Source organism: Aythya marila (assembly GCF_965140915.1).
Source record: "Aythya marila genome assembly, chromosome: 4".
Taxonomy (NCBI): domain Eukaryota; kingdom Metazoa; phylum Chordata; class Aves; order Anseriformes; family Anatidae; genus Aythya; species Aythya marila.
The window spans coordinates 75,131,264-75,157,490 of record NC_139045.1 but is presented as its reverse complement, the minus strand read 5'-3'; the positions used below and the strand labels follow the sequence as shown (position 1 = coordinate 75,157,490).

Genomic DNA, 26,227 nt, shown 5'->3' with positions numbered 1-26,227 from the left:
TGATGACCCAGCCCGGTTTATTTTTTGTGGATGGACTGAAAGCGTTGGTGTGCTTTGCGTGAGGATCATCTTCAGCTGAGACTCTGTAGTAAAAAGTTGTCTCACCTTTCTTAAGTTACAAGCAGTCACATAAAAAAAATAAAGTTTTTAAAGCTTTTTTTCCATTTCCTTGTCAGTTTTTTGTGTGTAAGAAGAATTAAACAGAATCCAGGTGTAAATTTAGCTGATTTAGTTGGCATTATCCCTGTCTAAAGAAAGCAATCTCAAATACTGAACTTTCAGTATTTCTTTTGCAGTGAAGCAGGTCTGTGTTTCGGACTTCTTTTTTGCTAAGTTTGCGTCTGATCTCTTCCCTTACAACGTGATGAAAATCTTTATGAAAACTCTGCCTTGCTTTCCCTTGGTTCAAGCTGCAAACGGTATGCTAGGTCAATGCAGATCTGTGCTACTGAGTGGAAATTGCTGAACGAGTCTTAGGCCACTTTATCAGAAGTATATAATTAAAAAAAAAAAAGTCACTGAAGGGCTTTGTAACTGGAGATTTAGCTCCAACAGTATTGCAGGTAGCTGTGTAGAGGGAAGGCTTCTAGGAAATCCTTTGCTTCTCGGCAGCCCTGTCCTGTTCTCAGTCTCCAGATTTTATTTATTTATTTATTTCTAAGCTAATAATCTGCTTTCCTTGGAACACTTTTGTTTTGGCTGAATCTGGGAGTACCAAACGTGTCTGTTCTCACACTTGTGTACGATTGAGCTTGGACCTGGCTGAGGAAGGCTGTTGCAGTCGCTCTGATGGCAGGCATGGGATGCTCTGGAGGAGAAATCTGTTTCTGACGGCAGAATAGATTCCTCCGCTACCTCGTGGGAAAAGTGTCACAGCTGCTTTTCTAGGCAGAAGTCCAATTTAACTTCAGTTCACGTCCTCAAAGTCAGGTAGTGCTAAATTATAATACAGAGATCATCTTGCCGTTGCCTTAAGATATTTACATTAGTTGTCTTTAATAATTGAGTTTAAAAAACTTATATTCAGTTGATAATACTGATAGAAATTAAAAGCCTTCTGTTTTTCTCAAAAATAATATAAAATAACAATAACAAAAATGGCTGTTAATAAAACAGGACAAATGCTGGAATTATTTTGATCTAGACACTGAGTTTAGTGTTGTGATTGACTCAGAGCTGCATGTGCATGGGCTGGGAACGAGAAGTAAGTCTCTGGCCCTCAAAAATGAGTGGCTAACGTGCAGAAAATTACACTTTCTGTTGGGACTCCATGGAATTTTGTTTGCTGGCCAAATACACTGGGGTAGATGCCTAACTTCCAGCATTGGGGATGTCTTGGCTATTTTGTATATTTAATTTTCCAGTTGCTTAAATATGTACACATGTTGAAATACCCAGAAACTTTCTGCTTTAAAAATGCATTTATTTTTTTTTTTAGCCTATTGCAACAACTCCACCGCATCGTTGCTGGAAGGAGGAATCATTAAGCCAGAGCAGCAGTGAGACCCAGGCATCGGCTACCAGCGGGATCTCCCTAGGAGAAGCGATACGTCAGAGAACTGCCATTAATCAGGTATTTGCCTTGTGCTTTTTTGGTTGTGGTTGAAGGTTAATTATGTGACTTAAAATAATATAAAGGGCTTTACTGGTATAATTTAGACCCACCCTTCATGAAGTTCAGCATTTCTGTATCTCGGAACTGCAGAACTACAGGACTGTTGTGAAATCTGTCAAGTTGTCTAGCCTTGATCCAGGTGTTACAAACCTTTTTTTACATCCACTGTTCAAAACTGAGTCACCAGTAGTTGAGCTGAGAACATACCTGTGCTGAGGAGCATGGGGTGACCTCTGTTCTCTGTTTCCTGCTTATTAACTTACACAAATTTTCCAGTATAATGTTTTCTGCATTGCAGCCGTGATGTGTATCCAGTTTGCAATTCACTATAATCCTGATCCTGCTACTTCTAAGTTGTCTGCCTCAAAATACTGGATTTGCCTGCTAGCAGAGAGCCCTGCTGCAGGTCATGTAAAGTGTGACTACTTCTAGTCCCTTGTTTTAATTACATATTCCTGATTTGATTAAGGAGAATCGTACTCACATTGTGACGCAGTAGTTCTGTCTAATGGATATGCTGCTAAATATTTCAGTACTCCAAGAAGTGCCTCAGATCACGGTTTTTCGGAAACAAAATTTCTCATCAACTCAGAGTTTTCAAATAGACTATAAAGAATCTTGAGCAAAGATGATAGCTTACCAAGTAAAATCCTGATGTGAAAAGTAGCTTTTAATACCTTAGCAGTGTTTGAAAAGGCAGCAGAACCTGCAACTATAAAGCAAAGATGCTATTTCAGCAACAACCGAGCTGCAGCAAGGTGCTCAGTTTGTAGCAGCAATGTACGGCTTGCATCTGGCATTGGTGGTTCAGTGGTAGAATTCTCGCCTGCCACGCGGGAGGCCCGGGTTCGATTCCCGGCCAATGCAGAAACGCCCAAAATTTTTGTGCCAAGAAGGCCAGGAGCATCCTGACTTGCATCAGGAATAAGCCAGCAGGAGCAGGGAGGTGATTGTAGCCCTGTACTCAGCTCATAGCCCTGTACTCAGGAGTCGTTGGACCAGATGATCCTGGATGGCTTTTCCAACCCTAATGATTCTGCTCTGTGTACTTCTGCCAATTTACCAGGACACTTTCTTGCTTATATTAATGTATATGTAATTATGTTATATACGCTCACGATAATGGTTTGCCTTAAGTGATTGTTATTTTTAAGTCTTTGCACCAGACAGGTCTGTACCTTTTCTATAATTAAAAATTATCCATTTAATTAACTCCCTAGTAATCCCAATGCAAATTCTTTAATGAAATACGTGAGTTGACGATGCACCTTTCCAGTTGCACATGACCTGTATGTCTTTTTCTATTAAAAAACAAAAGGAAGGGATGGCTAGAACTCTCAGTCATTATCTGTGTGAACTCAACTTTTATAACTAGAATCTTTTCAAAGTTGAATTGGTAAGTGCCTTGCTTGTTAATCCCCAGTTACACAATGCAAACAACCTCTACTACACAGTGTCAGGTCCTGTATTGGCCCAGCATCCTGCAGAAGCATTTCTCTTCATCGGGGTTGTCGTTTTGAAGTGAGAGATTTCATTCTGGTTTGGAAAAAAAGTCTCCTGTATTTGTAGGATTTGGAGATGGAGCTCGGTTTGTGAGAAGTGATGGGAGGCTGGTGAACAGGTAGTGAATGCTGAGAGCTCAGGCCATGGTGAGAACTGACAGTGGACTTTGGCAGTTCATTAGTGCAGCATGATTCTTTAACAATGACAACTGAGTATTTGTATAGAAAATACAATCTGGAAGCAATAGCTTTGCTATTTCAAAACTTAGGCTTTAATTCCTTGGAAAAAATGTCTTGAAATTTTCTTGATGCACGGTCTAATCTCCCCACTTGTTCTTAGGAAATTGAGTCATGGTATCAGCTTCCCCCAGAAGTGGATGCCAGCCGATTAACTGCTGCCTCAGAGACAAAGCTGGGCCTGACTTGTGATAGAAATGACCTGACAGAGTTCCCTACGCTGGAGGAAGGAGTACTGTCTGCAGCAGAAACATCCAGAAGGCAGTATCCTGGAGATAAGTCATGTGGCTTACTGCTGGGTATGTTCAACACTGCATCATTAATCTGCTAAATGATTAGGATTTTACTTTTCCTTTTAAACCAGTCCTCATCTTGGATTGGATTTGACTTCTTGTGAGAACTGGTGTTCACAAAATAAGTTCTGTGTAATTTTGTTGTCAAAGCCCATCTTCAAAATGAGATAGAGAGCTTGTGTGCATTTTCTGGGTCTTTTAATAGGTGAACTGATTATCTTTGTTCTTAGGTAAAATTGTAGTCTTGTTTTCCTGGAGAATTAACAGTAAACTGTATTCAAGTTAGGAATTTTTGGGGTTCTTTTTAGGTGTTCAGATATTCTCTGCATCTTTAAAATTAATATTTTAGTCATAAATCTTAGCTAACTTCATAACAATAAAGTAGATGTAATTGATAATGTCAAAAACCTTTGTGTGTGAATGCTTGTACCCCTTTCTCATGTATTCAAGCTACTGTATACTGCTTCCACCTTTCTCTGCTTATTTTGTTTCAAAGCAATCTCCAAACACAGTTTTAAAAAGTTTTCAATGGCCCTTTATAGAGGTACTGTATAAACGCTGCTGCTCTTTAATTAATTGGTATTTGTATTCATTTGCAGATAAGAGGAAAAACTGAGGAATTTTAGCTAGAAGTACTATATTACTGCGACCCAAACTATCCAGATAAAGGGATTTGCCCATGTAGGAAGTCAGTATAACAAAGACTACAGGGAAGGGGATGGTGATGGTAATTTTCAAAATGTCTGAGAAATTTGATGTCCACCCACTCACACTGTTGCACTCAGAGCCACCAACTTTTTATTTTTTTTTACCAGGTGGTCTAGCTAGGATGCACTAGCCTTTGTGTTACAGACCAGCTATCAAAACTATCAAGTCCTGGTTGTGGGGTGGTGCTTTGCTGTATTCTCCTGTCCTCTTGGGCTAAGAGAAAAAGGCACCGTGTATATGAAATGCTGCAACCTTGTTGTCCTCCTATTCTCAGAGCACAGGGTCTTCTGCTAAATAGCCTTCTGTTCTAGTGCTTGAATGTGTGTTCACAACCAAACTCTTACTTCATTCATATCAACATTAAGGATTTTGTTACAAGTCCTTACATTTCTGTCTTAAAACGATACCTGTATTGGAATGTACTACATTAAGGGAAAGGATCAATGTCTGTATTGGTCATTTGGGCCTTGCAGTGCTTTTTCAGTTGGTATGTTCTCTTCAGTATTGTTAATCACAGAGAAGATATGAAAGCTGTGTGCAGTTTATTGCTTTATTACAAGCATTGTCATTAACAATGCAGTTAATGCAGTTAACAATGCAGTTTTTAAATACAAAAAACCTGAAGGCTTTTAAAGCTGGTATGTCTGTGACCATCCAGAATAATACACTTATGGTAAATACTTAGAGCTTTTGCATCAATTAATCATATTAGCTATAAGGTTTTTTTTGACATAATTTGAGGCTTTCTGGCTTGGTGTTTCCTCTATTTGTTGTGGTTCACCAGTAAGTTTATTTTCCAGCCTTACTAATGCTGGGGTAGCAATCTTCCAGACCATACATGTATAGTTCTGAGTAGCTAATGCATGATGTGGTTGGACACTGAATATATTTCATCCCTGACATGTGAACGAAGGACATCTTGAGTTCAGTTGTCCTCACCAAGCTGGATACTGGGAAAGAACATGTATGCAGTCGTTTCTGGCATCCTAAGTGAGAGAATCATTAACTGCTGATTCGTCCTGTATATGAAATAGTTCTTGCTGCATTTGAGTACAGCATTTTTCTGGCTGTATTCCTGTAGGACAGATCCATTTGTTATAACTCCATTTTTTACAATGCATTTTTAGCTCTGCTAATACGCCATGAGCTCTCACATGAGGTATCCTGAGTGACTGATGGATTACTTCTGGTAATCCTAGCGGGGCTTGTGCATCTCTTATTTGGCAGTCATCTTTATTTCTGACATAAAGTATCCAGGTTTTCTGTTTCTCTATTCTTTCTAATCTAATCTGATGACATGGCTGTATTGTTTCCATGCCTGGAACTTGCACCAGCCTAGGCACTGATTTATTCATAGGATCACAGAATGGTTTGGGTTGGAAGGGACCTTTAAAGACATCTACTTCCACCACCACGGGGTGGTTCATTTACTTATTTTCTTTCTGCATTGAGTGTTTAGATAAATGATATCTTTGTAGCAATAGACCATAATTTATAGTGTTTAGTGTTCTATTAGTGGACCTAATTGCTAACACTTGCCTTTAGGTACAATTTTTATTGCTGTCAGAAATATTTTCCAGTTCTAACGCCTCTGTTTTAGAGAAGATAAGCATTTTTGTTGCTTCCCTTCACATCTAATTGCCATGGTTTAGTTAGATTGATTTGAGAGGTTCTAAAATTTAATTTTTTACCTCTATTTATTCTGTGTTACATTGATTTTTCATCCATGTGGAGTCAGAATATTCTGGTCCCTTCTGGTTCTATGTTTTTTAGTTCACTGGCAGCAGTACACTTTGAAACAGAAAACTTCTGCTAGTAACACAACATTATTCTCTGCATCTTAAGATGCAAGTGATGCTACTATACTACTGATTTATTGAAGTAATTTATAATTATCCTCAAAGTGGTGGAAACAAAGACTTTTTTTTTTCAAATGATCCCCATTAATAATAGCAAACTCATCTTTCACCCAACAAGAGAAACTAATCACTCCTGGGAGTGGAGCCAACCTTGATTGGATCCATTTTTCTTTATTGCCTTTATTTGCTTGTATTTGCTCTTTTTTAAAAAAAACGTTGAGTTTCAGCTATGGCAATTAATTTATAAAGTATATTAAACCTTGGGCCATCAACAATGGCATGAAATTTAACAAGAACTGTTGGATTTTATGCTTGAGGTGGAGTAATGCTGGATATAAGTATTGATTGGGAGACAAGTGTCAATCAAGCATCAAACACAGCAGAGCCATACAGTCAAAAGAGGTCATTCTCCTGCTGTGTTCAGTGTTGGTGCAGCCTCACCTTGAATGTTGCTTGTAGCTCTGGGCTCCACAACATAAAAAAGATGTGAAGGTCCTTGAAAATGTCCAGAGGAGGGCAGCAAAGCTGGAGAAAGAGCTGGGATGCTTGTCCTGTGAGCAGAGGCTGAGGACACTGGGTTTGTTAAGCCTGGAGTAAAGGAGATTGAGGGGTGACCTCTTTGTTTTCTGCAATTCCCTGAGAAAGGGAATTAGGGAGGTGCTCATCTTTTCTCACCGGTATGTATTGACAGAATGCATGGGAACAGCTCAGAGCTGCACCAGGAGAGGGTCAGACTGAACATTTGGTAAAACTTCTTAACTGAGAGGGTGGTTAGATGCTGGGACAGGTGTCCCAGTGAGGTGGTGGTTGCCTGTGCCTGTCTGTTTTTGAGTCATTTGGTTAATGCTCTTAATGATATGTTTTAATTTTTAGGTCAGCCCTGCAAAAATCTGAGAGTTGATCTTTGTCGGCCCTTTCCAACTGGAACTATCCTTCTTTTTTCCTTTTTGCCTATGCACACTCAATAAAAAAAAAAGGAAAGGTAGAGCTAGGTAGTGTGTAGTTAACCATACCCATGTAGAATTATAGAAGCATTCAGGTTGGACAAGACCTGCAAGATCGTTTAGTCCAACCTTTAATATTGTGTAAGTGGTTTATTTTCCTTTTCTGTGCTACCTATGAAAGACACAACTAGCCAAGACTGTTATCAATACTTGGTTTCGTTACCCAGGCTAGAACGGCTTCCTTGCTTACCTTACATAATTATTGCATTATTTTTAATTTATTTCATTTCTGCTTCCTTACTCATCCCAGTTCAACCATTGTTCAGCAGTCCCCCAGCCATGCTTCTTGTCCATCGGTTGCAATGCTCCTGTTGCATGTAGGTGTAGAGTTTTGCTCTTAAATGCTGGTTCTTTCATCGAATTTGATCATGTGCTGCAAGTTTAACTTCTGGCTTTCGGAATTAGCTTTGTCTCAATTCCAATCAAATATTATGGTGTTAGTTTTCCCTGTGCAAACCTTTGTGGGTCTAGATGATGTAACTAAGTTACAGTATGTTAACTTCTTGCATGCTGATAGCACTTATTTTTCTTTGTTTCTTTGCTTCCATGGCACCCACCTGGACTTCTTTTATGCATATCCTTGCATACGCTTCTTGGAAACGCATTTCTTAACAATGCTGTTACTAAGCCTGAAGTGTTTCTCTTTGTACTGATATCCCTCAGAGGATCACTCTGCAAAATCAAGTGTTATCCACCTGTTATGTTATTATATTTCTGACTCACTTTTCCAGGATGTCGCTGAAATTGCTGAATAAAGCTGCTTCTGAGGCTGGTTTCACTACACCATCTTTTTTTGTTCTTTTCATAAACAAACAAAATAATTATAGGCAAATAGCATGATTGCTTGCGATATTTTTAAAATAAGCCTCTGTTGCTTCCAGTTTAGGGCAAGTTCAGCTTGCAATTTGCTGTTCCTATACCTGCTTGTGTGCGTGTTGCTCTTCGTGGTTGTTTGTTCTGAAGTTAAACAACTGGCTCAAAGGGATGGTGTTGAAAGAGCCGTGGGAATAGCCTGACAAACGTTTGTGGCTCCTAAGGGTTTTGTGAATTCAGCAGTGAATATACATGGATTTCTGCGAAGAAAACCAGGACAGAAGATGACATCTACCTGCAAACACAAAATCTGGGACAAACTTAGCTTTGGTAGAAGTAATACATCTGTTGAAGGAACAGGAAAAATCCTGTGTGATACAAAAGCATAGAAGTAATGACCAGCACATCTTTTTTCCTTCCTAGAAACTTCAGGTAGCTTATTATAAGTCCTGAACTTAGACTTTTGACAAGATACGGTTATTATATTGCTTTTGGTCTATACTGAATGCTAAACCATTTTGCACTAAGCTTTTCTTTCTCTAAGTATTATGTTAGCAAGATGAAATGAGGTCCTGTTCTACCATAACAGCACAAGCAGAAAAGCTGGTATGGCTGAATTAGTTGCTGGCTGCTGTGGATTTGGAGAGACTTCAGAGATGTTTTGGAAGCAATGTTCTTTATGAAGCAAAAAGCACTCCTAGAGATCTCATGTTTGGGTCTACAGGTAACATCTCACTGCAATGTATACATAAAGTGTCTAGCTAGAGTTAGATAATACTGAACAACCCCCCTTTTTTGTTTTGCCATGTGCGAAATTCAGGTTTAAGTCAGATATTAGAAAGTAGAAGGTCATGGTAAGTTAGGTATGCATTATTTTTGACTACATCCTTGGTGTAGGATTAGTGTATTTAGCATGTTGTATAGCTTTTTTTTCCACATTAATGTTGTTTGCAGAACTAGAAACCTTTTTATCAAGAAAAGTTTCCTTTTATTTGTCAAAGTTTGTTTTTAAATGGAGGAGGAAATAGAAAGCATAAGGCTTTTTAACATGATACTTCAAGATCTAAGAATTCCCTATGCTGCTGGCATCTTATTTACTGCTTTCTAGAGTGTGTGCCAGTAACCACAGCATTTCCTTATATATGCTTAAATTTCCAGATCTGAGAGGGAAGGGAGCAACGTAAGCTATAATACTAATGTATTCCTTTCTCTCTTCAGAAGGTGTTCTGAATCACCTTTTGGTGGTGGAAAGAAAAATCACAATGACAGTTGCATTGAAAGTGCTCCTGCTACATTGTGGAACAGATTGACAAAGCCAAGAAGGTTTTGTTTTTGTTTTGCCTTCCTTTTTTATCTTCCACAAATGGCAGTTTGACTCTGGCATTCAGAATTGTCAGCAGGCTGTAAGATAAAGTAGCATGCCCAGCTTTGCTTGTTCAGTGAATTCAACTGTGAGGAAGCTTTTGACCTTCAGAGCGACAGCAGGAAGAATTACTGTTTTGACACAAGATCCTCGAAGTGTGTTGTACTGACGTCACTTGCTGCTTTAAGCATCGAGCACCTGCTTCTCTGCCTGCAAAACCTAGGTTATGCTGGAGTGTAATGAGCCCCCAGATCATTGTAAGCAACCAAAATACGATAGCAATGATCCTTCTCCCTCTAGAATAAGTTACTGAAAAAAATCGGAGTTCGTGTGCTGAAAGATTAGAAAAGTTTTTTTTTTTTTTTTTTTTTTAAAAAAAAAAAAAAAAAAAAGAAAAGAGCTGGAAGGGAGAGAACATTTGACATGGATGGAGTTACATTGTGTAAAATATTTTTAGTTTTGTAGCCCCAGTTAAATGTGATTTATTTAACTCCATAAGGGTGCTTCTATAGGTTGCTTCAGGGGGCGAGCTGGAGGAGAGGGTTTCCACCAAGGATGCGACTGTGCTGAATCACAGCTGCTCCTTCCCCTTTTTCTCACCCTGCCTGGCCTCATCAGTCGAGTGCTGCCTCAAGGCACTGAGCTCCAGCACCCTTCTTCTGAGTGAAGTTCTGGTGGCTGTGCAAAAAAAGGAGGGGGAAATGCATCCCTGGGCTGGGGTGGAGAGACTGGGGCCGTCCCTTCTTGGGGTTTGGTTTCATTGCTTTAGGTGGAGGTCAAGAACTCGGGGTCTCTTTCTTAGGATGATGTATTAGAGGCTTAGAAGAGAGAATTAAAGCAAAAAAATAGCAGTTGAAGTTATTAATGATCTATCTAAAGCATGCACTCTGGAGTATCTTATCTGGGTTTGCATAGCTTTGGTGTTTTACGTTGTTATTATATAGTGTCCTCTGAACTGAAATCCTCTTAACTACCAAATTTCTGGTCTTACGTGCATACATACAAATGTGATTGAGTCACTGGTAATCTTCTCTTTGATTACACTAACGAGATCTAGCTCTGACAGCCTTTTGTGGTGAGGCGTGCTTCTCTGATCACTTGGCTGTTTTCTCTGATCCTGCGATGATACCTTCTTATCTTAGGGGTATCTTCTGAGTTATGTTTATCAGGACCTGCAAATGCTGCTTCAGCAAAAGGTTGGCAAGAGCAGTCCTTGTTACTACTTAGCAACAGTTTTTCTCCTTGTATATATGTTTAGAAAACATGTTTGCCATTTGGGGTACAGTAATAGGCTGGGCTCCTGTCCTGGCTTCTTGATCATGACCCCAAGTCATCCTCTAAGGTAGCCCTCGACTCTGTTGGATTTGCCAGGGTGCTTTGTCCCCTGAAACGTATGGCTGGACTTTGGTCATACAAAGATCTATATCTATATAAAAATCTATATGTATGTATTTCTGGACTCTCCAGTACAAAAAAGACAGGGATCTCCTGGAAAGAGGCCAGCGGAGGGCCACAAAGATGACACGGGGCCTGGAGCATCTTCCCTGTGAGGAAAGGCTGAGAGGCCTGGGGCTGTTCAGCCTGGAGAAAAGAAGACTGAGAGGGGATCTCATCAATGTTTACCAATATCTGAAGTGTGGGAGACAGAGGGATTTGGCCAACCTCTTTTTAGTGGTTTGTGGGGGCAGGACGAGGGGCAATGGCCACAAAATGGAGCCCAGGCAGTTCCACGCCAACATGGGAAAGAACTTCTTCACAGTGAGGGTGACAGAGTGCTGGGACAGGCTGCCCAGGGAGGTTGTGGGGTCTCCTTCTCTGGAGATATTCAAGGCCCATCTGGAGGCCTACCTGGGCAGCCTGTTCTAGGGAACTGCTTTGGCAGAGGGGTAGGACCCAATGAGCTCTGGAGGTCCCTTCCAACCCCTACAATTTGGTGATTCAGTGATACCATTTGCCATGCTGCAATGCCAGGTGACCAGGCTGCCCTGCAGTGGTGGTCTCTGCTGTGAGATATTTATTGCTTGCAAATATCTGCCTCATCTGTGTGCCTCTTCTGTAAGAAAGTAGGGTTTTCTAGGGGCCATGGTTTGGGATAGGACTGGGATGAGAACGACCATTGAAGGGGCTGACTGGATGCATACCCTTGTAGGGAGGATTTCCTGTTTATAACTCTGCTTGAAGAATGGTAAATAACTTTTCATCAGTTTGAGTGCGAGGTGGAATTTCTCAGCACAAATATTGAGTGGTACTTAAATTTGTGTTGATATAATATATCTTCAGAGCATTGATTTATCAGCCAAATATTGTGACTTAATGGTGTGTGTGTGTATGCCTATATGCACATTTATTTTATCAATACGTGTGTAGATGCATTAAAAGTTGTTTGGCAGGATCTATTTTTGACGGCTTTTGACAGCTTTTTTTCAATTATTTTTTGGTTCCCTCCCTCATAGTCTTTTTTGTCTCTTCATTTACAATGACAGCACACCCAGGCTTTATTGTGCAGGGAGCTTTTTCTTTAATCGCTTCTGATTTTCGGTTTAGCTTGAAAATACATTTTCATTCAAAGTGAAGAAGTTAAGCTGAAAATTGAGAGAGCTTATTTTCCTCTTCTATTGTATGACTAAAAATAAGATGCCAGCTCTGAGAACATGAAGTGTATCATGATGGGAGATGACAAGGCTAATTCAATAACTACAGTTACTATTTCCTTTGTTCGCTAATATTTTAAATGCAAAACAAGATTTGGGAGGAAAAAATGCATCTAATACAGCTAGGATAGTTTGGATTCCAACTTGCTTAATGTTTCTTAAAATAAATGGTTTTGTATTTTTAATGCAATTCTGTATGCAAGCTATCTGTGGTCAGTCTACTGTCTCAGAATTTTCAAGTATAATAAAAATTAAAAACAATTATTTAAATAAATATATACTAAACACAATGTATTTAATCCACCATTTATTATATGTTTCCAATTAGTGATTGGGAATAAGAAATCTAATGTGCAGAATGTATTTGGTTCTAAACTAATATCAGCCACTGGAAACAAAGCTCGTTGTTTTCTTTAAAGCTGTAAATAACGTTAGAGATTACAGTGAAATGAATCAGTCTCCTGTTCCGTGATTTTAAGTCATGATTCAAATTGTGATTAAAACCACGTAAATACAAAACAACCCAGTACATTTGGCCACAGTCTTGGTTGAAGCCCCGAGGCACTATTTGTAGCAAAAAGACATCCTTGGCCTTGTTCCTTGCTTAGTTGGATCTTGCTCCCTCTGTGCTGATGTTGTCAGTGTTGTTTTCTCCTTTTTGCTGTTCTGCCTACTTTTATAATGGGTGTGGAAGGGGAAAACATTTTTTCAGCCTGTTTGGCACAGGTGCTTACCAGTCTGCGTTGGAACCTCTTCCAAGTGCTTTCTCATGTCCAGTTGCTCAGAAGTAGCTCGTTATACATTCCCCCACTTTTATGATACAAATCCTCCTGATCCTATAAACATCCAAAAAAGCAGGCAGCATATCTTTTCATTCCTGTTTGGTATTGCAAATAATTAAGGTGAAAGTAGTACAGTGGAATGGTGGCTAGTGCAATGCATTTATTTAATCAAGTAGAGGAGAGAGTTTAGCTTTGAAGAGGTACTGGGTGCTAGAAAAACAAAGACTCCTCACTTAAGTTGCTGTAGCATGTTTGTGCCATCTGTACAACTGATGCTAAGGTACAAATTTGGCTTCTTCTAGGAGACGTCAGGCTTGCCATGTGGTTGAGAGAGCTGCTGAGATAAAAGGGAATTTCTGAAACTAGCAATCTATTATTGTTATCATTATTGTTATTATTATGGCTGCTGATGGGGCTGGAGTAGGGGGCATCCGTATTTTGATCCAGCTTTGCTGTGTGATATAAAATTATGTCTACTCCTTTAATTATGCTCTGATTATGTAATGTTCTAAAGTAATTAAAAAGCATTAATTGTAAGTATTAAATTAAGAATGACTCAAAGGTCATCTTCTGGTCAGATACCACTCATCAGGTGATGTAATAGAGGCTGTGGAAGGCCTTGGGATAAAGCTGATGTAATGTTAAAGTTTTATTCTTTTTATGTAATGGTCATCTTATCTGATGTGATTACGCTTCTGTAAGTGATCCAGAGTATAGCTGGTCTGCGATGGTTGGAAACTAATGAACCTAATTGAAGTCAATGTGAACTCTGATTCTGAAAGTCAGACTATTAATGACAAATTGCTTTTTTTTTGCTTAAAAAAAAATCTGTTTACTTATCATTGAATTGGAAGTAATTGTTTTGCTTCTATCAAAACGTGTATGTTGTCATTTACATTTATCAAATGCAAGCTTACAGTTGTTTGTATTCTTGTGTTATAAAACACTTGTTTTTGTTTTTGTAAGCAGTGAATTAAAAAGGTTGGAAATGCCAAATACCTCAAACAACAAAGAAATACATGATAGAACCTAAAACTTACTGCTATGGCAGTAGACAGTGGTGCTAGTATAATTGTGATAACTCAATTTTATTATTACTTGCATCTTTAAACCCTAAAGAAAAAAAAAATATGGCCTTTGCTGGAAACAGAACTTAGGAAAAAATGGCAACTGGAGAAGACATCACTGGAGCTTCTCTTCTTTTAAAGGAATAAATGGTGGTCTGGGTAGCAGCCCTGTGGATGTCCTCCCATGTACAGACTGCAAGGAAATCACTAGAAGAGATGCTGGCTAATGAGCAAAAATGGATAGGGATTTGCACAAAAGGAAATTTAAGGTTAAGAGGGTAAGTTAGAGATGCCAGTGTCATGTAGCATTTTGAGATAGGTGAGAGGAAACCTTTTGAGTTTGGTACATAAGAAAAGCTAAATTTAATGCATAAAGGAATATGTTTCAGCAGAGTAAATGATGGGGTTACATCATCTTGACTGCAGTTAACACGTTTTTGAGTTTGAAGGCTGTGTTAGTTGGCAGGGCAGTTAAATAGGGATTACCTTGCAAACTTTGACTGCTGTGTTGTTGTTATTTTTAAAAGATATTCAGGACAGTCAATTCTCTCCCTGTCTTCCCCTGCTGACGTATTCAACACAAGGCCGGAGGTTTTCAGATGAGACACTTCTCCAGCAGTCAGAAATGGATTTTATTCCTTTAAGGTAGGAGAAAGTTACCTGGTGTTATGACAGAACATAACTTTTCTCCTGGGTGACCATAAATTGTCCTATCTTTCATAAATAAATAATTAACTATTTTATGGTCACAGAAACAAAGAACAAAGATACGTGGTTGTTTGCTTGTTTTTATTATGTTGTGTTTTATGTACTTATTTTAAGTAGAGAGAAGGCTTTAGTAGAGTTCTCATTATTTTGCCTTCAAAAGGGTTTGAAAAAGGGAAAAGGCTCATAAACTTTTCATCCTAATGTACCTGAGGAAAATGGGAAAATGAAAAACTCTGCCCTCCCAGACATCTCTTTAGCTTTTTTACATTCTGAAATAAACTTTATCAAATCCTGGGGACAGAAATGAGGTGCAGCTTGTATTTACAGTAGTAAATACTAGCATATGTATAGATGTATAATATTATACCCCCTCCCTGGGAGCGTTAAAGGCCAGGTTGGATGGGGCTTTGAGTAACCAAATCTAGAGGAAGGTGTCCCTGCCCATGGCAGAAGGGTTGGAATGAGATGGTCTTTAAGGTCCCTTCCAACTCAAACCATTCTATATGACTCTGTACTTTCTAGGTACTAGAGGAACATGTCATTTAAAATACTTTTATATAAAAAATATGAATATTTTACTACAATAAGTATTTCTTTAAAGTCTTGATAAAGACTTCATACAAAAGTGTGACAAAACTCCAGTGCAAAGAAGTCAGGAAATCTTCTGCCCTTTATTAAAGACAGAAAAAGAGTGTGCGTGTAAAGATAAATATTTAGATTGTCATTGATGTTCATTTCCTCCTACTTACTTGGTGTGTGACAGGACAGATTTATTTCCTAATATAACGTACTGTGGCTTCACTTCGTGGATCAGAACTTAGTTCCACCAGAGGTGATGATCTGCTTACATTTAATAATATTAAATGAGGTTTAATGATAATTTTTATATTAAAAAACCACTACATTTAATATCCTTTAAAGAAATAATTAGTACAAAGAAACTGAAGTGGATGATTCTTGTATTTTATTTATCTATATCATACAATTTATATATATATATGCAATTTATACAATATACAATTTATATATATACATTTCCATTTTTTAAAAAACTACTTAGGCAAATCTCTTTATCTTTTTTTTATTTGTCTTTTTCTCTATTTTCTTTAGACTTTGTCTATTTTATATTTATTTAACTGAAGTATCCTGTTAGTACAATAAAAACAAACAAACCCTTTAATTCCCAAACTGACTAAAAATACTGACAGACCAAGTAGAAAAAACAATTTTCAAGCCTTTACTTTATAGGGCAGGAGAGGTTTTCGATATTATTTGGACTTTCTTTACGTTTCTTTGCATTTTGCTCTGTTTAGGGGATGTATTTATGTGCATGTTGCTAAATCCCAGTTACTTGTTTGGATGAAGTCCTACTTTGGCCTCTTCCACTTAAGCAGGAAATGTTGAAATAAATAGCGTCATGAGAAATGTACTGACTTTTCTTGTCTCTCATAGAGGAGTCCCTGATGTTTCTTGTGCTTCTGAGGAGCATTCAAAGCCTTTGCACGTGGAAGAAGCTGTGTGTCTGGCAGATGCAGGAGGATCCTCTGATGCACCCAGTGACTGCTTCACTTTGTCTCAGCATCCACTTCCATTCAGACACGGGGAACCTTGTGATGCCAGTTTTAGTGGTGGTTTGTCTCAGCAAGCCTCTTGTTTTTCTGGACATCTACTTGTGGACAAGGAGGCAAATGAAGACGGCAAAAATGATGCTAATGGGAAGACACCGATCCCCCAAACAGGTGACAATTTAGCAAGCTCCACTTCAAAAGCGATGCTAATCCAGCAAAGTAGACTGAACAAAATGGAAGGTTCTCTTGCAAAGCAGACCTGTAGTACTTCTGCAAAAGATGAATGTTTCTCTTATGACAACAATGTGATAGCTCCTGGTTTTGAGCTTGCACAGAAGGAAAAAGGGTTACAGAGGCACGATGAGTTCTCATCTTCTGAAAACTCCTCTTGTAAAACAGCACTGACTAAGAATTCAGAAAAATGTGAGAGAGAGATGCAGATGGAGCAGGAAACAATGGCTAAGACAGAGTCAGAAGAATGCGTGAGACACCTAGAGAAGTTGGAAAAAGACAAGAATATTTCTGGGCTTGATTTCTCTAATAAGTTGTCTGATGATTTGAGGAAAGATAGTTGTAAAACTTCAGATGTACAAGATACATTTTCTGCAAAGACATCTGAAATAGCCAGGGAGTCTGAGGAGCATGGAGCAGATTTGAATGACTTTGGAAGCGTGAAATTCATGGCTGTTACTAATGAAACCCAGGGTTCATTGAACCCAGGGTTCCTAGATGATCATCAGAAACAAGCATCTCCTGCAGTAAGATTTGAGAAAGAGGAGCTTGTCCCTGTTGTGACGAGCACTAGTGATTGTACACCTAAACAACTCGTCATGACGGACATGGAAGCTCCTTCTTCACGTGGTGAGAATGCCCTAGTGGAAGCAGAACCTGGAGTGCGCAGGGATGAATTAACTATTTCAGATTTTTCCATAGAAAGGGGACATAAACTTAGAGACATTTCCCCTACATTTAATTTCCTCATAGGTGATGGCTCATTCTTTGGACACCTTGCTCGTCCAAGCTATCAGTCTACTCCAGGGATATTTGCAAACAAAACTGAGGGAGAACCCAGTGCTCGAGTGATCAAATCAGATATTCAGGCCTCTCCTTTGTGCTTAAATGAAGAAAATTCTGGGAACTTGTCTACCAGTACACCTACATCTGTTGAGAAGGAACATTCTCTGCAATGTGCTCAGAAGGAAAATGACAAACGCTTTGAGTCCTTAAAACTGAAATATCCTCACACTGGAAGAATTCAGTCCCTCCCATCACTTAGCTTCATGGAGAAGGTGGGGACTTGGAATATGAGCCAGTCAGACAAGATATCTGATGCACTGGCTTCATCTCACCCAAGTGGAATTTCTCCAAGAAAGAAAGCCCACAGTGCAATTACCAGTTCTTTGAACAATATTTTGTCAACCCAAAATAGTAGTAGAAACCCTAAAAATTATCTTGCTGCTGCTTCTGGAGAGACACATTCCCTGGAAAATTTGCACTGTCATAAGAAAAACTTAGAGCATGTTCACCCTCTTACTAGATCTCAGTCTGACAACTCAGTAAATGTCTCTGGTAGGAACACCTCCCTGACTGACGTTGTTCAGCCAGCAATCTCAACAGAGGTGATGCAGCCTTTAGAAGAAACGAGTAATGTTTTAAGAGTGTCTGAAAATAGATTAGGAGGCTCCACGATACACAAGGTTACAACTGAGATTGTTTCTGGACCTGCTGATAAAGATGCTGAAAGTGACAGTACAGGACAAAGCTCAGACCCAAATGGTTTCATTTCCAGTGAAAGAGTTGCTCAGCTCCTTAGAGAGAGTAGAAACTCTCCAACTGATGACCAGAAGAATTGTTATGGTCTTGAAAATCAACAACTGCCTCATAAATTAGATATTCCTACTTGTCATGTCAGCACGGACAATTTAGGGGATATTTCCCAAGATAGTTTGAATCTTCCTGCTAGTTCTGGGGAAAGTAGCCAGGGGGGCTCAGGCTCAGCAGTTTCTGGACACTTCTTCACTAGTGCAGAAGACGATAACTTCATCCCCTTTGCAACAGCTTGTTTGGGAACTCCGGAAAAAGAAGAGTTTAATATTGAAGAAAGGATCCCAGTAAGTTATGTTTTCATAAAAATTTCTAACTTTTTACTTTTGATTATGAAGGGATACGAGTATATTCAGCTACCTTAGAGCAAGTAGGACAAAAGTGCAGAAGGTATCACAGGATCAGTTGTCTGAGTTGAGAGTCTGTCATGCTTATAATTAGTTTCTGACATCCAGTTGTGTTGGGAACATGTCATGCAATGGTTATTCTAGAAATACTAGGTGATTTATTTTGTGTAATATAAATAAATCTTAAAGGACACTTCATTTTTCTGACTCTAATAATTCTGATGTTAGAGTTGTCCCATTGTTTTTCCCACTGGACAGGACATAGCATTAGCAGTAAGTGAAATGTTTGATGCAAAGACTTGTAAATAAGTTGCTTACAGCTCTTTTTGCAGAGCATTGATAAGTCATTTCTGATCTTCCAGCTTCTTTCAAATGATTGGGATATAATTATCCAAACGTGAGGTTGAGACTCAAGTGCTGACTAAGGAAATGTTAGGCTGCAGGAGAGAGAGCTGAACTTCACACACCCACAGATCTGCAATAATAGCAAAACCAACACAGAACTTCTTGGCAAATCAAATTGCCTTTTTTCCCCCCCTATAAATACTCTTCTTTCTTGTTCACTTTGTTCCGGTATCTAAGAGATAAATTCCTGATTCTTTATATTGCTCATGAACGATGTTCGAAGGCTCTGCATACCTTTCCTTTGCTCTCTCCTATTTGGCTAATGCAGATTTCAGTTCTCCCTTCTCCATTTTAGGATTGTTGGTGCCAGTGGAGGGCAGATTGTGGCAGCCATGTTAACTATACCGAATGTTGGAGAAAATTAAATGCAGATTTGTGTTAATCATAAACATGTAATTATCTTCTGAGTGTGTGGCTGTTCCTCTTGCAAGATGATTCCTGTAATCATTAGGTCCTTGGAACAATGTTTTAGAAGCTTTCCTCTCTGGGATGTCTCTGAAAACACATGTTGAAACAAATATAAATGTTGTAGGGAGAATATTTTAAATGGAATTCATGAGATATAAGGGTTGTCTGCTACCTCCATTTTTTAATGAATATTATGAATCATAGACTCATCAATATAATGAAGCGTGTTCTCCAGCTGTAGTTTTGAGGATTCTGTTCTCATAAATCACTGACAAGGTAAAGGGGATCAGGTCTCACATAAGCTATTAAAGTGTAGGTTTGTAGTAGTATCATAGGGGACAGAGTTGGCCAAGTTCTGTAAGTTCATTTATTTCATATGGTTGGCAAGTTTAGGATGTAGTATAAGTTGAAAGTATCTTCCCCCCAGAAGTGATAAAATCTAGCTTTTTTTTTTCAGCTGTATATAATATCTATAAACATAGATACTCTGGTAAAAGGAAAGAAATTTTCTCAGGAGACCGTAGGTGGCTCTTGATAGGCTCTTACTTCTGAGAGACTGTTCCAGCTTTCAAAATATATTAATACAGGGCATGATGCTGTGTGTGTCTGAACTGACAATCTCTGGGTGTTGCACAGAGTCGGTTTCATCCTTGTTATGTTTTTCTATATATATATATCACACATTTTTTAGATTTTTGAGTTGGATTTTAGTTTTGCTTCTGTAAACTGCTTTTAATATTTAATGATAATGAAATTTTACCTTGATAGCATTTTTTTTATTTAATACATTATTCAAATAATATGTGCACATGCACTATACAATTACAAATAGTGCTTGTGTGCATTTGGTCTGTACTTTTCTGTATAGAAAAGGAAAAAAAGACATTTTATGCCATATGTACTGTGGAGTGATTTATTGCTTTAGCTACATTAGTAAAACTAAGTCTTGGTTGTAGATAAAACTTGATTTCATCCCTAGCCCAGTGTGGGTGTGGATTTATTCCCTATAGCAAGATCACCAAAATTATTTCACGACTATTTTGAACCAGCTCTGGCAGAAGGGTTCACAACTCTTTGCTTTGAAGACTGGCCCATAATGAACTTTTCCTTCAGAGTGAGGAGCTTTCCTGCTGTCTGGTTTAAATTTCAAAGTCTGATCATGTTAAGCTGTCTGTGCTGAACCCAGTTGGGAAGAAAAAGGTGGCGTCAAAAAAGGCTTTTTAAAGTAAGTCAGCAGCAAGAGGAGGTCTGAGGAAGACACTGGGCTGATACTTGATGCAGATGGGCACCTGGTAAGTAAGGATGAGGAAAAGGAGGAGGCATTTAATGCCTTTCTTGCCTCACTGATTAAAAGTAATGACATCTTGTGCTGCCCAGTCCACTGAGTTGGAGGACCATGACGGGGGAGCAGCAACTCTCCATTTGTGGTCACTGAATTGTAAGGGAATCATTTTATCAGCTCAACATTCGTAAGTGCATGGGGTTTGACAGGATTCATGCCAAATTGCTGAAGGAGTTGGAGGATGTTACAGCTGGACCCCTCTCAGCCATTTACCAAAGGTCATGGGAGGCTGGGGAGGTCCTGGCTGACTGGAGGCCGGCCAATGCTATACACATCTACAAAAAGGGCATGAGAGAAGACCCAGGGAGCTACAGACCTCTTAGTTTAACCTTAGTTCCTAGAGAAGTTATGGAGAAGATTGTCCTGGGTGCTACTGAAGGGCATTTAAAGAACAAAGCTGTTACTGGGTGTAGTCACCGTGGGCTCGTGAAGGGAAAGTCTTGTCTAATTTATCTTCTGCACCAAGGTCATCCACCTTGTGGATGAAGGCAAGGCATTAGATGTCGTCTTTCTGGATTTTAGTTAGGCCAGGGATGATGTCTCCGATGGTGTCCTTCTGGGCCAGCTCAGCAGGAAGGGACCTGAGGGCAAAGCACACGTTGGGGTGCATCAAACATGGCAGAGCCAGTCAAAAGAAGTCATTCTCCTGCTTTCTTCAATGTTGGTGCAGCCTCCCCTTGAATGATGTGTGCAGCTCTGGGCTCCACAACATAAAAAAAAAAAAGATGTGAAAGTCCTTGAAAGTGTCCAGAGGAGGGCAGCAAAGCTGGAGAAAGGGCTGGGAGTCATGTCCTGTGAGGAGAGGCTGAGGATGCTGAGGTGTTTTATGTGGAGCAGAGGAGGCTGAGAGGCGACCTCGTTGCTCTCTGCAACTCCCTAAGGAGGGGAAGCACCGAGGGAGATGCTGGAAACCAGTGGCAGGACGCATGGGAGTTGCTCTGAGGAGGGTCAGACTGGATATTCAGTAAAATTTCTTTACTGTGAGGGTGGTCAGACACTGGCACAGGCTTCCAAGAGGGGTGGTTGGTGCCCAGTGCCTGTCAGTGTTCAAAAAGCATTTGGAAGCTGCCCACATTAATGTGCTTTAACTTTTGGGTAGCCCTGCAGTGGTCAGGCAGTTGGACTTGATGATCTCCATGGGCCTCTTCCAACTCATCTGCTCTGTTCTGTTCTAAGATGAAGAGAAAACGTGCAATTCGGAATCAATTAACGTTCCCTAAGAGTGCCTTGTGTGTTCCTTATTTCTTTTGTCAGATATACCTTCGCAACCTCGGCATTGATCAGTCACCTGGAACTATACTGACGCCGTTTGTGCCCCGAGGACCCATCAGGGAAGTTGAATTTTCCCCTTCAGAGCTCAGAATGCTGAAGGACTCCACGGACACGCTGGCGAGGACCCAGCAGCCACAAGGTATGTGGGAGGGGAAGGTCTTGTGATGTGCAAACCTTGGAGAACACAGAACTTCAGATATACCTGTGAGGTTGTTCGTGGTCTGGCAGTGTCAAACGTGTTTCTTCTTTGATGCTCTGCATCATTCATATGATTTGATCTCAGATGTGAGATATTTGAACTGGAAAAATAAGCATTAAAACCACTGGAAGTGTGCATTTTCACTAAGAAATTCAGGCTGTATGGCATCTAGCCAGTGTGGTACCAGTTATCTTTATTTCTCTTTTCATAACATTTCTTAAGAAGCAAATGTTTTGTATCTAAAGGTTAAAGAAGTGTTGCAGAACATTTTCTTTCTGTGAGAGTAGTAAGTCTTGGTTTATTTTTCTCCCCAAGGCTTTCTTGGCTTGTTCAGGGTGACAAAATTCATACACACTTTAAAACTGACCTGATTGGTTCATGAATCTGTCTATATCAACATAAAAAATGTATGGATAATGGCCTTTAATAAGTGTTGACTCATTTCTATATAAAAAACAGTCTCTTCAGTTAGGGTTAAGAAGTCCTTCAGTGGCATGCCCATGTAGTATCTCATTTAAATGTTAAAGTGGGTATTTTCCTTAACTCATACTCTTTTGGCATTTGTACTCAGTGGGGAAGAGCAGATCTGCAGCCTCTTCACGAGTACCTGCCTAACCCTTGGAATATCTGAGAATTTTCAAGTGCCTTGTGCTGACCTGCGTTTCTGATCTGAAGAGATTAAATGCATCTTTTTCTTAAGCCTGTTGGGCTTGCTTATTTTCTCTTTTTTTCTTTCTGTAAACATTATGGGAGGCTTGGCAACTGAAACACTTGGCAATAGGTACGGGGGCAATGTTGTCTGGGCTAAGTGTACTTGAAAATGTCAGTGGTTGGGACATGAAACAAAACTGTGTTTGAAACCAACAAAATGGACTCGATGATCCTTGTGGGTCCTTTCCAAATTGGGATATTCTATGATTCTAAATTTCCTGTTGGTAGGCATGCTAGGGAGCTGGCTTTTCGCAGTTGTGTGTACCTCCCAGCGTGGATTTAAGAACACTATTTACGTTTCAGTTCATTTCTGTAAAGCAATTAGACATTACATATCCAAGTGCTGAATGTAATGCCAAATGTGCATCCCGTCTGCTTTTGGACTTTTCCAACCATTAGTGGGAAACCAGCTTATCTGTAGTATTTTGGAAATACTGTCCCGCAGCACTCTTGTTTCTTGCAGGGTTGCTTTTATGATCTAAGTATTCATTTGAACGTAGAGTCACCACTATGTCGCTTATCTAAGAACAATTATTTAAAATGTACAATAACCATTTATTTAAATGCAAGTTATTTAAGTCAGTTTCTGTAGTTCCTTTGATATTTATCCAAAATGGTTTAACGGATTTCTTCCAGTAGATAATTCTCATGGAGTTGTTAGTCCAAGTCTCATTCAAAAAACGCTTTTCCTGAACGCCTTCCAATATTTGTAATTCTTCTCTTCCTGTACAAGAAGGGAAGAATTAGTCCCTCTCGTATAAGAAAAAAGTACTCTTTACTTATTTGGCTGTTTCTTGGAGCCCCAAATTTAAGTATCTTCTCTTTCTTTGTAGGTGAATTTCTGGCAGCAGTTGAAGTTACACAAACAAGTTTGACCTCTGGCACTTCCACTGTCAGTATTTCTATACCAATGAATTCAGCGGTTGGCTCTGATATTCTGTCGCCTAGTGAACTCTCTCCCAACTTCTCCAGATCTTTTGGAGACAAACCCGTGAGTCCGTGCCACCAAGTGGAGATAACTGCTCCACTTTCCACACACCAGGAGGCAGAACATTCAGCTGTCTCCAAGGTAGCTGAACCAGACCAGCACCTGCAGACTGTTTCACCTGACTGCCATTCTGACAGAGAGAGTCCCATGCTGGCTGCAAAACGTGTTCAGGATCTGCTAGTTAAAAGAGAGTTGAAAGACGTGAGTAGCAGCTCACAGAGACGGACTGCCAGTTCTTTGGCTGGAGTGAAAGGTGAAATGGATGTTGAGAGAGGTTCACAAACATCGAGTACAGGTAGTGAGAGAGATAAGGGTCAGGAAAGAGATTCTCAGATTGGATCTGGTGCACTGCAAGAAATACGTAAGCTTTTGGCAGAGGCAGAGGTTATAGCTGGAAGCTGGTGTGACCCTGTCTTTTCCAGTGCCTCTTCTAGAGAAACTGGCGAGTCTTCCTCAGTGCTGATTAAAAATGAGGATGGCCCCAAAGATTCTGCATTGGAGAAAGACAGTGTCCTTTGGTTACAGAAGATACTGTCACAAGGTGAGACTATGACCCAAAGAAATATGCAAGAAGAGGGATCGGTAATAAAGCCTCTGGATTCCCACAAAGGCAATTTAAGATGGAGAAGTTCTTCTGATGTCAATTTGCATCACAGTGAAGAGATGATAAAGGAGATGACCAAAGAGTTTAGGATGGGGAGGTCTGCAGGAAGGTCTGAGCCAGAAGGCTGTAGCAGCGTAACTACAGACAGAAATCAACCTGGTGTTGTGGCTGTTGCACAAAGCAGTGCAAGTAGTAAACTCAGCACTGAAAGAACTTCAGAGCTGGGGAATCCTTCTTCATCTGAGCCTCTCGGCAGTGCTGCCAATGTTCCAGGAAGCTTCCAGAGCTTCTTGCCTAAAGCTAGTGTAGCTGGAAGCAAGGCAGGAGGCATGCAAGAGAGTGATGGCAGTAGCAGTGGAGATTCCCTTGCTGCCCGTGTCAAAAGTCTGCTGAGGAATCCGTCTTCAGTGCCTCTAAACAGCATCACTGATGTCGCAGGAGGTTTCCAGAGCATGTTGTCAAAAGCCAGCACAGCTGGAAGCAAGGCAGGAGGCATGCAAGAGAGCGATGGCAGTAGCAGTGGAGATTCCCTTGCTGCCCATGTCAAAAGCCTGCTGAGGAATCCTCCTTCAGAGCCTCGAGGCAGCATCACTGATGTCCCAGGAGGCTTCCAGAGCATGTTGTCAAAAGCAAGTGTAGCTGGAAGCAAGGCAGGAGGCATGCAAGAGAGCGATGGCAGTAGCAGTGGAGACTCGCTGGCAGCCCGTGTCAAAAGCTTGCTGAGAAGTGGATCACCTGCGACACAAGTTCTGAGCACGGATGAAGAGGAGAGGAAAGCACGAGGTAATGAAATAGCTCAGCTGTGTTCTAGCAAGTATTATATCAGAATGGCAAACCTTTAATTTAGGTATATGTTTATTTGAAATGCATTTGAAATGAAGAAATATGGGCATAGAGGGACCTCTGAGTCTGTCTGAGTCTTTTCCACTGGCTTTAAAGGTTCATGCCACATCTGACATCATGTTGCTGATATCACATACCACATTATGTTGCTTCTGATAAGCTTTAATGGGACAAGGCTTAACAATGAATGTCTTTGTTTTCTTACGTAGGATGACAGGATAGGATAGAATTGTACTTACCAGTTTGGACACTTCTTTTGCCTAAACTGTTATTGTGGTTTTGTCCACATAGCTATTAGAAATGTGCTACTTTAAGTAATTGGGAAGGGATTGTGTAAGAGTGTTGGCTTGAGCCTGAGGCTGTAAAAATGACAGAACCACGCAGTGGGTCCTGGATCCATTTTTCCAAACAAATACTCAAAAGGTCCATTTTGAATTCTATTCCTGGTCAGTCTGTCCAGGAGAGTGTTTCATATATTCAAACCACCGTATTTGATACTAATCTTCGTTTCCTTTGTTGTAATAGTTAGAAATGCATAGCATAGTTAGGATTTTAAATTATAAAACTGTTGCTGTAAATAACGAGCAAAAAAGAGAAGTAATCATTCTGTTTTATGTCCTTTTCGTGTAGCATGGGTGAAGCTAAAGCTGGCCAGCCGATCTCAGGAATCTGTGTCAGACTTGAATGAAGAGGACCGCCAAAGAATCGAGGAGATAAAGGCAGAGCTGCTCCTGAGTGCCAAGAAATCTGGACTAGCCAAGGTACGAAAGAGAAACAGCTGCTTTGGAGATTTTGTGTGTCTTCCCTTCCAGCATACAGTGATGAATTATATTTCTCTGATATTTTTGAAGACTGGTGGATAAGCAGGGAGAGGTTTGCAGACTAATGAGAACTTTGTTTAGTGGATAAGCTTGTTTCTTCTTTGGGCATGGCTTAGTCAGGACCAGCTGTAGCATATCCTGTTTTTTTTTCCTGTTTTTTCTTTTTCCCAGCTGATAGTTGGATACCTTTGGGGTGATGCTAATATATAACTGAAGATGCTCTGGAGGGAGGTGTGATGATCTTTAAGGTCCCTTCCAACCCAAACCATTCTATGATTCTAAGGTATGAAGCA

At 39.9% G+C, this 26,227-nt stretch overlaps 2 protein-coding genes across 2 annotated transcripts in view; both read left to right on the top strand.

Moving 5' to 3' along the window:
- The window catches only part of LOC309877831 (uncharacterized protein), a gene marked incomplete at both ends in the record, with an annotated part of 25,802 nt that extends 8,827 nt beyond the window's left edge, over positions 1–16,975 (top strand). Inside the window, 5 exons of the mRNA XM_082759594.1 lie at positions 1,439–1,573; positions 3,458–3,653; positions 14,422–14,539; positions 16,055–16,928; positions 16,970–16,975. Coding sequence (XP_082615720.1) covers positions 1,439–1,573; positions 3,458–3,653; positions 14,422–14,539; positions 16,055–16,928; positions 16,970–16,975 — 1,329 coding nt within the window. The remainder of the gene's footprint in view (positions 1–1,438; positions 1,574–3,457; positions 3,654–14,421; positions 14,540–16,054; positions 16,929–16,969) is intronic.
- LOC309878122 (uncharacterized protein) lies at positions 16,899–26,227 on the top strand. The gene is made up of 4 exons (XM_082760307.1): positions 16,899–18,281; positions 21,751–21,907; positions 23,512–25,053; positions 25,744–26,227. Exons 1-4 carry the CDS (start codon positions 17,001–17,003, stop codon positions 25,974–25,976), a joined length of 3,213 nt encoding a protein of 1,070 aa, XP_082616433.1. The 5' UTR covers positions 16,899–17,000; the 3' UTR covers positions 25,977–26,227.